General features: G+C 35.9%; 1 protein-coding gene across 6 annotated transcripts in view; it reads left to right on the top strand.

Annotated features, from left to right (window-relative positions):
• Positions 1-10319, top strand: part of LOC127871103 (serine/threonine-protein phosphatase 2A 55 kDa regulatory subunit B alpha isoform-like) — a 46699-nt gene extending 36380 nt beyond the window's left edge. For all 6 annotated transcript variants that reach the window (XM_052413783.1, XM_052413784.1, XM_052413786.1 and 3 more), the window contains 3 exons: positions 2089-2253; positions 3767-4028; positions 6102-10319. In XM_052413783.1, the coding sequence (XP_052269743.1) occupies positions 2089-2253; positions 3767-4028; positions 6102-6378 (704 nt within the window). In that variant the 3' untranslated portion in view covers positions 6379-10319. The remainder of the gene's footprint in view (positions 1-2088; positions 2254-3766; positions 4029-6101) is intronic.
• The last annotated feature ends 4874 nt before the right edge of the window (positions 10320-15193 follow it).

Raw genomic sequence — 15193 nt, forward strand, 5'->3', positions numbered from 1 at the left:
TTGGGAAAAATCGCTTTCTTTTGACTAAAACTGGCAAATTAATGTTGTTGATTGTATGCTTACAAATACTTTAAAATTGATAATAAAAGTGATATCAATATTATATTTTATTTATATTATATTTTCTAAGGTTCAACTTACAAAGCTGGACTTGGAGATAATTGACATGTTAAGACTTATTAATTTCCTTTCTCTTTTTTTGACACCTTCTGTAGGGAATTTTTAGGTCCGATTTGGGATTTTTTTTACTTTTTTCCACTGGCAATGGGTCACCCTACCGAACCCAAATTTGAAAGAAAAAAAAACACTTCTACATATACTTCATTTAGAAAAAAAAATCACTGCAGGTGTATTATATATTGATTTTTGTTTGGGGTAATCTTTACTTAACGCTGTAGAGGTCTTTTCTCAGGTGACTGCTAAGTCAGGTTTTACTGCATATGATTGACATTAGAAAAAAATGTACTTGTTAATACCACTTCAGGTTTTTCCCTTCTTTTAGACCCGCCAAATTTCGACCTTTCCGCTTGACGAGGGGATAATTATTAAATGTTCTGTTGCCTTGAATTTGTTTTAAAAACAGTAAAATATGTTAAATGGATTATTTAAGACTATTTATTTTCCGCAAAATCCGGCGTTTCGCACGATAGTTTTTTCCCTAAAAAAAAGTCCAGGCCATTTCCCAAAAATCTGATTAATAAAAAACCAACTGTGTTTGCTATGAAGAAAACTGCTACGCATTTGAGACTTAAAACATCTCTGATACAGATTTGAATCTGAGCAAACAACTGGCAGTAGCTAACATCAATGATCTCTCAAGGCTTAGAGAGTTAGAAATGTGGGCCTTTGCGATCGCTTACTGGATTTTCCCACATTAGGGGGAATGTGGCGGGCTATCAGGGGCATGATTTTCCCTCCTTTTAACCGATTTCCTCACTTATAATTTCAAACTTGTTTCACTAATAGTGAGGAACTTTGCTGGATCCATAGACAAATGAAGAGTTTTTTTAACGCTGTATGGAGGCTTTGCGATTTTTATGTCCCCCACTATAGTAGTGGGGGACATATTGTTTTTGCCCTGTCTGTTGGTCTGTATGTTGGTCTGTACGTTGGTCTGTTTGCGCCAACTTTAACATTTTGCAATAACTTTTGCTATATTGAAGATAGCAACTTCATATTTGGCATGCATGTGTATCTCATGAAGCTGCACATTTTGAGTGGTGAAAGGTCAAGGTCATCCTTCAAGGTCAGAGGTCAAGTATATGTGGCCAAAATCGCTCATTTTATAAATACTTTTGCAATATTGAAGATAGCAACTTGATATTTGGCATGCATGTGTATCTCATGGAGCTGCACATTTTAAGTGGTGAAAGGTCAAGGTCATCCTTCAAGGTCAGAGGTCAAATATATGTTGCCCAAATCGCTTATTTTATAAATACTTTTGCAATATTGAAGATAGAAACTTGATATTTGGCATGCATGTGCATCTCATGGAGCTGCACATTTTGAGTGGTGAAAGGTCAAGGTCAGAGGTCGAATATATGTGGTCCAAATCGCTTATTTTATGAATACTTTTGCAATATTGAAGATAGCAACTTGATATTTGGCATGCATGTGTATCTCATGGAGCTGCACATTTTGAGTGGTGAAAGGTCAAGGTCATCCTTCACAAGGTCAAGGTCATCCTTCAAGGTCAAACATCATATAGGGGGACATTGTGTTTCACAAACACATCTTGTTCTCCCGTGAGGCTGATTGTAAATCACACCCCTGGCTATTCAGATGGTGGAATCTAACGACAAAATGGGAATTTTATTTGTGTTGATAATCATGGATTATGCTTAATTTATATAACACATTTGTTATACACTTTTTTGTGTTTATGCTACCTGCTTTTAAGCTACCTTAAGCTCAAACTTGGTTTGATGAAATTACCTGGGATTATCTATAACAATTGTTGAACTTCGTCATTTTCTATCCAAATTTAGTCAATCATTTTCTAAATGAAGCTTAGTTTGAGAGGAGAATTTTAAAGTCATTGTAAAATATAAAATATATCGGTTGTCCCTCCTTAACCCTGTTTCTTAGATATTGTTGATATTAAGCCTGCCAATATGGAGGAGCTGACAGAAGTGATCACTGCTGCAGAGTTCCATCCAACAGAGTGTAACCTGTTTGTGTACAGTAGCAGTAAGGGCACTATACGTCTCTGTGATATGAGAGAACGGGCACTGTGTGACAAACATGCCAAACGTGAGTTTCAGGCGGGAGTTGGATTAGAAATTTGCATCTTGGTCATGGTGCAATACTAATTCTTTAGTACTTATAAAAAATAATTTGAATTTGTTTTTAGCTCACCTGAGCACAATATGCTCATGGTGAGCTTTTGCGATCCCCTTTTGTCTGTCATCTGTTGTGCGGCGTCAACATTTACTTTGTTAACTCTAGAGGCCACTAGATTTTCCAATCTTCATGAACTTTGGTCAGAAGATTGGTCTCAATTATTTCTTGGATTAGTTCGAAAATGGTTACGTTTACTTGAAAAACATGACTGCCAAGGGGGGGGGGGCATTTTTCCTTATATGGCTATATATGGCTATAGTAAAACCTTGTTAACACTCTAGAGGCCACATTTATTGTCAAATATTCATGAAACTTGGTAAGAAGATTCATCCCAATAATATGTTGGATGAGTTCGAAAATGATGACAGTTGGATGAAAAACATGGCCGCCAGGGTGTGTGGCATTTTTCCGTATATGGCTATAGTAAAACCTTGTAAACACTCTAGAGGCCACATTTATTTTCCAATCTTCATGAAATCATTGGGATGAATCTTCTGACCAAGTTCCATGAAGATTGGACAATAAATGTGGGCTGTAGAGTGTTAACAAAATTTTACTATAGCCATAGTTCAATTCACCGTTGTAACCATGATTTTTTTCTCTTTAGCTAAACGGATTAAAAAGAAACGCTGCATTGGGTTGATAACTTACAGCTTTTATTTATATGTGGTATATTGATTTAATAAGTGAACATTTAATTCATGTATAAATCCAAATTTAAGAAAAAATGAACGAGGAGTGAAAGGAAATAATTAGTCCCTATATACAGGTGTTGAATAAAGGCAAGGTTTGTGTTGAATAAACATAGTTTATTCAATGGGGCGTAATCGCTTCTATACAATCATTTACCTGTTGGATAAAATTTGAATATTGTTGTGTCTGATTAGAGTAATTATTATTTAAGAAGTTCATCTATTGTGATTGCAAACTTTTTATTCACAATGAATGTGTGATGCTTATTGTCCCCTTCCGGTGAAACCGGAGGGGACTTATGGTTTGCACTCCGTCTGTCTGTCAGTCAGTCTGTCACACTTTTCTGGACCCTGCGATAACTTTAAAAGTTCTTCATATTTTTTCATGAAACTTGAAACATGGATAGATGGCAATATGGAGATTATGCACATCATTTCATTTTGTTCCTATGTCAAAAATTCTGGTTGCTATGGCAACGAATATATAAAAAAAAAATACTGACAATGGTGGAGTTTCATCAGTACGGGACCATTTTGCTTGGCAATCTCCTGTATTATCAATAAAATAGTTATGTTTATGACAAAAAATGACAGCCTTATACTTAAAATGTTGCAATAACATCTTTAACTGTGAAAATAAAGAATATCCCCCAGCATTGCTCTTCATGTTTAAACCCTTAATAACAAAAATCAAAATGGGGCTATGATATTTATCTTATTATTACTTGCAGTGTTTGAAGAGCCTGAGGACCCGACGAATAGAAGTTTCTTCTCCGAGATCATATCTAGTATATCAGATGTTAAATTCAGTCATAATGGCCGCTATATGGTCACTAGGGACTATCTGTCTGTGAAAGTTTGGGACCTTCAAATGGACTCGAAGCCAATTGAAACTTTCCAAGTTCACGAATATCTACGCAGCAAGTTGTGTTCTCTATATGAGAATGATTGTATATTCGACAAGTTTGAATGTGCTTGGAGTGGGAATGACAGGTAATAGTTATACTACAGTGATTGTGTTCTCCATTTCAGGGCTCAACATTAACCTAAAAACCAAGTACTTAGAAAATCTACTTGCCCTGAATGTAAAGCCACTTGCCCAAACATGAAATATCACATTAACTGTAAACCTCATATTTTTTAATAAAGATCAAAATGATACACCACAAAACCTTTTTTATTTTTGCACATTTAACAAAATGATTACAGCTGTTAAAGTCTAAATGTAATGCTCTTTGTTCTTTTTTGCACTTGCCTGTGCGGACAACTAGATTATAAAATAACTTGCCCGGACCCATCTTTTACTTGCCAGGGGCAATAGAACAACTGTTAATGTTGAGCCCTGCATTGTAGTCTGTTTAATAATCTTGTATATTCAGACTTGCGTTCATATTTGTGAACCAATTATTCGAAAAAAGGGGGAAAAACACTTACAAATGAATACTTAGAGGATAGTGTGAAATTATTTTGTCTCATAGTTATGTTCAGCAGCAACTGCGACATTTCAACTGTTGCATAAAGCATGAAAAAGACATTCTTAATGAACATTTCTATTAACAGGGTTCACAATGGACCAAAATAATTTGATCCAATCAGTTTTCATTGGGTGGCTCGCAAAAACTGGTTTTTTGAATACAAATATGAACTTTTTGCATTTGTATGCCTCCGACAGGATGCCATATAGCAGTCGCACTGTCCGTCTGTTAGGCCATCCGTCAATTGTTGCCGAGTTTTTTTCCTGAAAGCTTCCAGATATTGACCTAATTTTTGGAGTTTGAGACTATTTACATTACTCACATAGTGTCATTCAGGTCCATTGAAATTTGGCAAAGTTATGGGCCTTTGACAATTCTCTCGCAAATAGCTGCTGTGCGGCTTAAAGGGAATCAGGGGGCATTGTGTTTCACAAACACAGCTCTTGTTTAAATTTTATTTAAAGATGACAAAGCACATATTATCAGTTATCATAATTAAACATAAAGTTGGGAATATATTTTAAATCCCTACAATTGTACCTGTCAAAGTACAAAGCATCATTTACTTCATACATGGAAGCTAAATGTTCAAAGTCATGTTCCAAGTCACTTCAAGTATATCACATTGAGCACATTATTAACAACACATATCTATGACCTGTAAAATAAAAGCAAATTTCATTCCCCACATGCATTACAAACACATCCTGCTTTCGACATAAAACATCACATCATAAATTTGGCTTATCTTGATTTCAAAACTCTGACCTTAAGAATTAAGTTGTCTTTTTTGAGATATTGCAAAAAGAGTGAATGTTTTTATCCCCCGCCATAGGCGTAGGGATATTGTTTTGGCGTTGTCTTTCCGTCCGTCCGGAGCCATATCTTGGAAGTGCTTTTGCGGATTTCATTGAAACTTGGTATGAGTATATATATGGATAAGAGGATGATGCACGCCAAATGGCATTGTACACCATCTGTTAATAACGGAAGTATGGCCCTTTGTATCTTGAAAAAATGCGTTTTGAGTGTCAAATATAACACTTTTGTGTCCAGAAGTATATTGGCGGGGGATATCAATTCAAAGAATTTGCTTGTTTAATTCTGCATCTTAATGCAAAGGTCACAAAACCTTTATTGTTTTGTTTCTCAAAGAAGAACCGATTGTAATTAAGTTTTCATGACTCTTGAGATGCTCTGGTGTTTTGTCATTAAAGTTTTTTGTTTGTAACCATTTATATAACTATAATTTTAAGCAATAGCATTACTCTATAATTGTAACTATTTGCACAACCCTATAATTATAACCATAAACATTACTCTATAATTGTAACCATTTATGTACCTATAATGTTAACCATTTACATAACTATAGTTTTAACCTTTTACTAACTATAATGTTAACTGTAGTTGTTACATTTTATGTAACTAGAATGTTGACCATTTACTTAACTAAAGTTTAAACCTTTTTCTGCCTATAATGTTAACCATTAACATAACTTTAGTTGTAACCTTTTACATAACTATAATGTTTACCATTTACATACATGTAACTACAGTTGTAACCTTTGACATCACTTGACTCTTGCAGACACATCATGACCGGCTCCTACAATAACTTCTTCCGAATGTTCGACCGAGAATCAAAGAAAGACGTAACATTAGAGGCCAGTCGTGAAAATGTGAAACCAAAGACAGTACTAAAACCTCGAAAAGTTTGCAGTGGCGGAAAACGTAAAAAGGAAGAAATAAGCGTTGACTGCCTGGACTTTAATAGAAAAATTCTTCACTCTGCCTGGCATCCACAGGAAAATATTCTAGCAGTAGCGGCAACAAATAATTTGTATTTGTTTGCCTCGAAGGACTAATGTTGATAACAAAGCTAGTTTTGGAATTCCCATTGCTATCGGACCATAATTCATTGTGTATATTTCGTTCCGTTGGCCAGTGGCCAAGTGAGATGATTGTGTTCAGTGATGGATATTGGTGCAGAAATGGTCAGACTGTCTGACCCAACATATGGTATTATTCTAGGTGTCCATCTTTGTTGTTACATATGGTACAGAAGAAAGACACGGAATTGTTGATTAGCTGTTCAAGTGTTGATATTTTTTTGTGAAACGCTACTTTACATCTGAAATATTTACTTGTGATGGACTGGTAATTACTATGATGCATTACCAAGTGAGTTTGAATTTGAATTATAAAAGATTCAAATGCCATCAAAATGTTTTGTTTATGCTTTTAATATAAAATTTATATGGAGTACTTAGTAATTTATGTTTTGGAAACAAAGTCAGAATCATGAGTTACAAAAATGTCTGCATTTTGTTAAATACTGTTTATTTACTGATGAATTGTGCATGAAGTGATAAGAAATGTGATTTGGTAAAGAATTAACTTAAAATGTATAAGTAAAATACAGAGCATAGTGTATAGTAATTTTTGTGTTGTGATTGACACTTTCACTGATGTAAATGGAGATATTCGCATAAACATGTTTGTCAAGTTGATGGCATTGAGTAGGAATTCAGGTTCTTTCATTAAAGAGCATTATTTGTAAGGCATTTAGTCATTCACACATGGTATTTATAAGATTTACTTTTTTGTAATCACTAATTTTGGAACAAACCTCAGCTTTATATAAATGACTTGAGTGATCCCCTGTCTTGACTGATAATGAAGTGCTTCGTAATTTTTGTATCCATTTGTTTAATTATTGTTGTGCTACCTGAGATCGGCCATTTCATAGTTGACATGTCCAATGGATTTGTGACCCAAGTGCTGTTTTGCGATGTTAGAATTTTCAGGAATTAATAAGCAATAGCCTTAGCCTTCATCCAAGCCTACTTTCGTCCATTTTGTTTGGATACCATTATTCATTTATTGAAGTAAATTTAGAATATTCCTCAATTCCCCCATCTAAGTATTCCCCTTAAATATTCCCCCATGAAACGACTTGGGGGCCACATTCGTTCTATATGTGCATTCTGTGACTAATTTGTACATTTAAGGGCTAGTACATTTAGCGTTGTGCACAAGGTTTTGAAATTCTATTAACTTTTAAAACTGCACCACTATAATTGTTCGACATCAACTGCTAGTCCATTCAGTCATTTACTTCATTCATTTTTGTTTATTCTTAAATACTTTGCCTGTAATGCATAAATGCGTTTTGTGACCTATCTCTTGTGCATGTATGATTTGCTGAAGTCTTTCATACCATTGGAGTCATGTTCTGAGGAAACTGGGTATAACGCATGTGCGTAAAGTGTCCTCTCAGATTAGCCTGTGCAGTCCGCACAGGCTAATCAGGGACGACACTTTCCGCTTTAATGACGTTTTTCTTTAAAATGAAGTCTCTTCTAAGCAAAAATCCAGAAAGTGTGATGGAAAGTGTGGTCCCTGATTAGCCTGTACGGACTGCACAGGCTGATCTGGGACGACACTTTACGCACATGCATTATGCCCAGTTTTCTCAGAGCATGACTCATATTTTTTGTGTTAGAAACATCTGACTCTAGTCGGATTCTCTGGTAGTTGCAATTCTATGATAAGGGATTTAACAATGATGGCTATTGACATGACCTCATACTTTTGATTATCAGATGAATTCTCTTTTTATGCCCCTTTTACATATTGCTGTCAAGTGTGTCTTAAGTTATAAACATTACAAGAGGGAATTTAATTGTTATGAACTTCAAGAAATTAGTGACTTATTTTGTTGCTGTATGGCTTTTGCATGCCTGAAATTATGTTAAAGAAAGATACTCGTTTGTACACATGTATATGTGTGTTTGTCTCTTAAAATAATTTTCAACTTGTCTCTAAAAATAATTATTCAATTCATCTGTGTTCCATTGTGATGCATATAATTCCATGGTTATCATTCATTTTTTAAGAATGTTTCATTATTGTTGTTCATATTCATTATCATTTCTCTTGTTTTGCTGATGAAGATAACTAAACATTAAGAATTACTTTCCACCATTCCATTCATAGGTTACATAACAACCTTCCATTGAAGTTGTTATGGTTGGTCTTTTGGGTTACTATACTCATTTTTAGCTCGGCTGTTTTCGGAGAAAACCCAAGGTATTGTCATAGCCAACTCGTCATCTGGCGTCGCGCTAAAACCTTTACATTGGCTCTAAAATCAAAGTGCTTCCACCTACAACTTTGAAACTTCATATGTAGCTGCACCTTGATGAGTTCCACACGCCACACCAATTTTTGGGTCATTAGGTCAAAGGTCAAGGTCACTGTGACCCCTAAAAAAAAAATTTCTTCTGACAAGCTTTCATTTAGTCAAAACTGCACCTGCAGCTGAGTGTTGGTACCCGCTATGCAGTGCTCTTGTTGAAGCAACGTACATGGGCTTCCCTTACAGACATTGTTTCTTGTTGAGAATGTTATTTGCATATTGTCTCCATACTTTGTTGTGCTGTGAAACAGAATTAGCAACAATAATTTGTCAAGTTGTGGTATAAAAGCTTTTCTTTGGAAAAAAATTATGTGAATTATGTAATGGTAATGTAATGGTCTTTATCCATAGAACATTGTACTGTTTTAGATAAACTGTATTAGTTTTAAGGTGTTTTTTGCAACATTTGGTATGGAAACATATTGGATTTTTGTTACGAAAAAATTGACTATTTATAAGTATTCATAAGTATACACAAGTACTTAAAGTGTTTATAATAAAGGTATAGTGCTTCTATGATATAGTTTTACAGTCCATGATTTGTTTTTAAGGTCTTAGATTATGCTTTTGTTAATATATTAAACAAAACAGAAGCAGCCAATAAATGCCTAGTAAAGAAAAAGATTGACAGAAAAATGTTTAACCGTTTGTAACAGTAGTGGACAAGTATCTAAATGTACATGTATGCTGGTGTTTTAAGTGTGTGCATGCATGTACAGTGTGCAATATGATTAAAGTAGTGCTGTTTATATTGACTTGAACTTTATTATTAAGGATTTGCATACCTGAATTTGTAGAATGTTTGTGTACTTTATCTGATATTTCTTGCATCTAAGGTAAAATGCAATTGCTTCTACAATATTTAAGTTTAAAAAAACATGATACAAGGACCTGCATATTTAAAAACACATTTCCCAAATGTTTTGAACGTACTGTTTGTTAATGTCTACATATCTGGAATCAATTAGTCTTTGATTTAATTCTCTATGGTACATAATGGTTTTGAATTTGTCAAAAAAGCAAACAGCAATTATTTCATTAAGAGTTTTTTCCAATGTATCACTCTGTCTAGGCATCAACTGTTAATCTGTTCATCACTGGTGTGAATGGTGACACGTACAGAATGAAGAGTGGATAGAATGTGCTCCGAGTGTGAATTTGCTGGTTTCATTGTTAACTAGAATCCAAGAACAAATTTACGTAAGATCTATTCCAGCGTAGATTTATTATTTGTTGGCAATTCTTCATTTCTGTTGGTGACAATTGCATGCGTAGTATCAAAAATATTTGTCATAAAGTTGATGTGATAGAATCTGAGTGACCATCAATTTACTATGTTTTGTTTGTTGTCCATTTATTTCCGATCTTACACAATTTATGTGATGAGCTCATACATGTTATAAGCAGAATTCGCATTGTTGTAGCGAATGATCATTGCCAATACATGTATTTCGATATGATAGTCAGTGTTCTGTACCGTATTAGATTAATAACATGTTTGTACATTTTCAATATTGTATGAAATTACGTATATTTTGTTTAACGTTTCATAAATAGATGATGTCTGTTGAAAATGCACATGATGAAATAAAATATTTATAACAATGATGTCTTGTGTTCACTTGCTTTTGAGATTTTATAAAACAACATGTAATTTGTAATGCAAAGCAACCATGGGAAAATTGGCTGTTATCTGCGGCCTTCATTTGCTATTCATGATCTTTCTTACTTCGGAAAAAATATTCATTCAAATACCTACAATACTGCCGTACACTTTTATCAGCCTTGGCACCGATATAAACTACAGAAAATGTTGTTAGATTATCTCGTGATACAGATTACTACATTGGGCCGAATCTAGCCAGTATTTTGTCAAAATATTGCCGATTTGAATGTTGTTTGTGTTGTGACCAAGATAACACGTATTACTATATATTGACATATAAAAACACTTCGTCTACTGAATGTAATAACTAGGGTAACTGACATTTTGTGTATTGTTCAGGAAAGCATATTTCAGACATTTTCCAAAATACAGTAAGAGCAACTAAGTTATTTTTGCGCTCAAAATATTTCAGTGTTGAAATTATGGTAACTGCTCCTTTCTTAATTTTTTATTGTTTTAAAAAAGACATATTAATTTGGAGTTTTGTTTCGTTTTTCAAGTGTTATAATACTAATCAGAACATTTGAATACGGTTTTTTTTTTAATTATTTTAATAAAACATTTTTTTTTCTCCTGAAATTTCAATAAAATGTCAGTTACGCTACTTTTTACATTCAGAAAATGACATGTGTTTGTTATGTCAATTTTGAAAATTTGATAAAAACATTATTTTTACCCAAAAGGTTGACTTAATATTTTAACAGTTGATGTATGTCACCTTAATAAACACAAAAATGGGGAAAAAAGGTAAAAATGTCAGTTACATGACTTATTACATTCAGTAGGCGACTTGTGTTTTTAAATCTTGTCACTTCAAATATGTATATGTATTCATTATGAGGGTCGGTACTACGGATTCACATGCTAATGCTGAAATACAGTAATGTCAAATGTGGTTCCTTTAGTAACGCGAGAATAACGTGTTGCAGACTGCATCTTTTAGCGGAAGTAGATTCAAGGGAAGTAACTACAGACTAAATGACGAGAATATGCTACTGAGTTGCAGACCTTGAAGATGTATGACGTCGTAAGAGCAGGCAAAGGGTTTCTAGAAGACCACGTTGACACTCATTTTATTTTATCCAAATTTTTAAAAGTGACATTCACGTCGTACAGCCACCTGTTTGATGACTGATTGTCCGGATTGTTATATCCGATTTTTATCTCGGCTGTTTTCGGAGAAAACCCGAGGTATTGTCATAGCCAGCTCGTCGTGTCGTGTCTTTCCTCCGTCCGGCGTCCGCCGTGCTAAAACCTTAACATTTGCTCTAAAATCAAAGTGCTTCAACAGACAGCTTTGAAACTTCATATGTAGATGCACGTTGATGAGTTCTACACGACAAACCCATTTTTAGGGTCACTAGGTTAAAGGTCAATGTCACTCTGACCCCGAGGTATTGTCATAGCCAGCTCGTCGTGTCGTGTCTTTCCTCCGTCCGGCGTCCGCCGTGCTAAAACCTTAACATTTGCTCTAAAATCAAAGTGCTTCAACATACAGCTTTGAAACTTCATATGTAGATGCACGTTGATGAGTTCTACACGACAAACCCATTTTTAGGGTCACTAGGTTAAAGGTCAATGTCACTCTGACCTCTAAATACAAGTCTTATAAGCTTTCATTTATCCAAAAATTCACTCGCAGCCGAGCGTTGGCACCCGTTATGCGGTGCTCTTGTTAGTATTTGCGCTGGTCTGAACAATACGTGATATCAATGGATATTGTTAATGTCTACTTTATATTAAATTGACCTCTGACACACTGGTACTTTAATAATAGGCTACTAATAACTCGTGTTATACCATAAACAAGTCCACTCAATAAACACCTCATTTTCTTTAAATTACAAGACATGTCCTTTCTGAACTTAATCGCAGAGAACTAGGATTGCACGACTACAGATTGATTCGAATTTGTTGTCAATACTTTACTGGAGATTAAAAGATCTCGAATACAATGTATGGAATTTAAATCAATTAAAACTATTTATTTGTTTTATTTTTACCTGTAAATTTTCATTGAGAAATTTGAGTGTTCACTATATGATATTTAAAGGGCCGTATTAGCAAAGCCACTTATGAAAAACGTATGCCATTTATTACATTGAAAAATTCCTGTTGTCACTGGCTGTTTCATGGTAAGGTCTTTTTATATTCGCCCCAATCAGCTGTTTAAAACAAGCGCATCGTTCCGAAATAAACAACAAATTAGCAAGAAACATTTGCAATAACAATAAAATTTGAAATTAAGATTTCACTTAAGTTCAATTTAAGTTAAGATTTCTCTTAACTGATCATGGTCTTGGGGAAAATCAATATACAATCGAATGAGCATTTGACAAATATTGGCATCACATGACGAATTCAATCATGTCAATGTTTGATCAAGACGACTGCATCATTTAGACTGCGAATTTATCAGGTGTGCTTTTATTGTTCATGACGTCCACAATAAATCGTTTCAGTATGATTTATCCGTGCTTTTTTGCTTTATGGAACTAACATGTTCTTTATGTCATTCGACTTCTAAGGTTCTATAGAAGCCACCAACTCACCCTGGCCAACACTATGCAACCACGAATACCGTACAGACCAGCGATCCGACATGCTCCGAACGGGAAAGTACACAACGAGATTTATTTCACACTGGCAGCGCAACAGTTCTGCGCCAACAAGGGAAACACACGAATCGACAATGACCAGGAGTGGACCCAGCCTCTGATCAAGGGCAACCTAAAGCTCTACGAGAATTGCCACACCATCACCCTTGTCAGCCATCCCAGCAAAGTCATGCATCATCCACAACCAACAGAAAAGCAGGCTGGATTCAAGCCTATTGCAGGTTCTGAGAGGTTTCAACATTGATGAAGGGCTGATGAGTCATCCAAGAACTCTACGCAGACGCCAGCAGCGTAGTTCTAGTATTTCTCAATGAACATATGAACAACTTTTTCAGGACATCAGTGGGCGTCCGTCAGGGATTTCTGCTCTCCCCCGTATTGTTTAACATTTTCCTGGCGATGATAATGCATGAGACCCTCTATCACACCTTTATCTGCATCTCCAACTTGAGATTCGCAGAGATTGACCTCATGGGTGGCAAAAACAGTGAACTCAAAGACTTCATCAACAGTACTCTATGAAAAAGCGTAAGCTACAACATTGCATACACCGTAAACTGCGAAAAGCTGAAAGAAGTTACTACCGTAGCTTCAAGTACTGTACTTAAGAGCCATCTTGTCGGTGGATGGTACCAGTACCGCTGAGGTCCAAATAAGAATTGCAATGGCGACGGCAGCGATTGCAAGGCCGGACAGTGTGTGTACAGGCTGCTCCATCAGCTTTATCGCCAAGCACAGGATTTACCAGTCCCAATTTAAACTACATTCTACTGTGCGGCTGTGAGACCATAACACTTTACGCGGGCACAGCACCCAGAATACAGGCCTTTGAACACAAATGCCTACAAAGACAGCTCCGCATCTCCTACGTAACACAAAGAGTACGTCCGGAACATGATAGCACCACTTTCTGCCCCCCTCCTTGCGACCATTTCACGACGAGAGCTGGTTTGGTTTCGACACGTCATCAGGCACGACTCACTGTGCAAGACTATGCTCCAGTGCACGCTAGAGGGATATCGCCGTCAAGGCCGTCAGAAAAAAAGCTGGATTGCAAAATGTAAAAGAGTGGACGTCCCTACCCATGGATGAACTGAACAGCTTCCCTCAATAGAACAGATTTGCGGATGATCTCTATGTCGTCGTCCCTTATTTCGCCCCAACGGCAAGACCGGTCAAGGGTGCGATGATGATGATGCTGTCATAATGTTGAAATATCTGTTATTGTGACGTCCTATTTTTTGCCAATATACAACCAAGGTGCCTGTACCACGTGACTTTTTCGGCTGTGTGTGGGACAATCGGATGTCAACAAACCATCGCTTCAAGTAACGTTTCTTCATTAATTCAAAACCATTTTTTTTTTAAACAACAAAGACGAGAGCCCGGTCATTGTCAAAATACACAACTGTGTATAGCATTATTGCATTTTTATACACAGACTTCTTATCAGATGTATATGCGTAAACATACAATATATGTAGCTTCTCTATGAAGAAATACAATGTCCGCCCTATATTTTTAAACCTTCAACAATATTATAATGAAAGTTTTTGTTGATTGAATAACAAATATACCACACATAGCATTTCACTTTGTGTGTTTTCAAACACGCGGTTGCACTTTTTGGAAAAAATACTTAATTAATTTTGCGCAAACTTAACACAGTTGTGTATTTTGACAATGACCGGGCTCTCGTCTTTGTTTTTTTTTTTAAATGGTTTTGAATTAATGAAGAAATTATCAGAAACGTACCTGAAGCGATGGTTTTGTAGTGAAATAAGGTCACTTTCAACAGCCTTGCTGTTGGGCTAGCTCTTTAGCGACGTGGTTAAAGTGTCTGACTACCACTCTGGAGGTCGTGGGTTCAATCCCCGGCTTGAGCTCAGTATTTTCACAATAATGGCGACGAGGTAAAAAGGTACTGTGAATGCGGGAGTCGGTCTGAGCTGTTTAATGGTTTCTGGTAGGGCCATGCGGTAGCAAAACATGCTGTAGCGGGCGTGTCTGGGCCTTGAATCATTAAAAGGGGGAGGAGTGTAGTAAAAAGTAAGGTCACTATCAACAGCCGTGCTATTGTGCTAGCTCTTTAGCGACGTGGTTAAAGTGTCTGACTAACACTCTGGAGGTCGTGGGTTCAATCCCCGGCCTGAGCTCAGTATTTTCACATTAATGGCGACGAGGCAAAAAAAGAA

This window comes from Dreissena polymorpha, chromosome 3, assembly GCF_020536995.1.
Source record: "Dreissena polymorpha isolate Duluth1 chromosome 3, UMN_Dpol_1.0, whole genome shotgun sequence".
NCBI classification, from domain to species: domain Eukaryota; kingdom Metazoa; phylum Mollusca; class Bivalvia; order Myida; family Dreissenidae; genus Dreissena; species Dreissena polymorpha.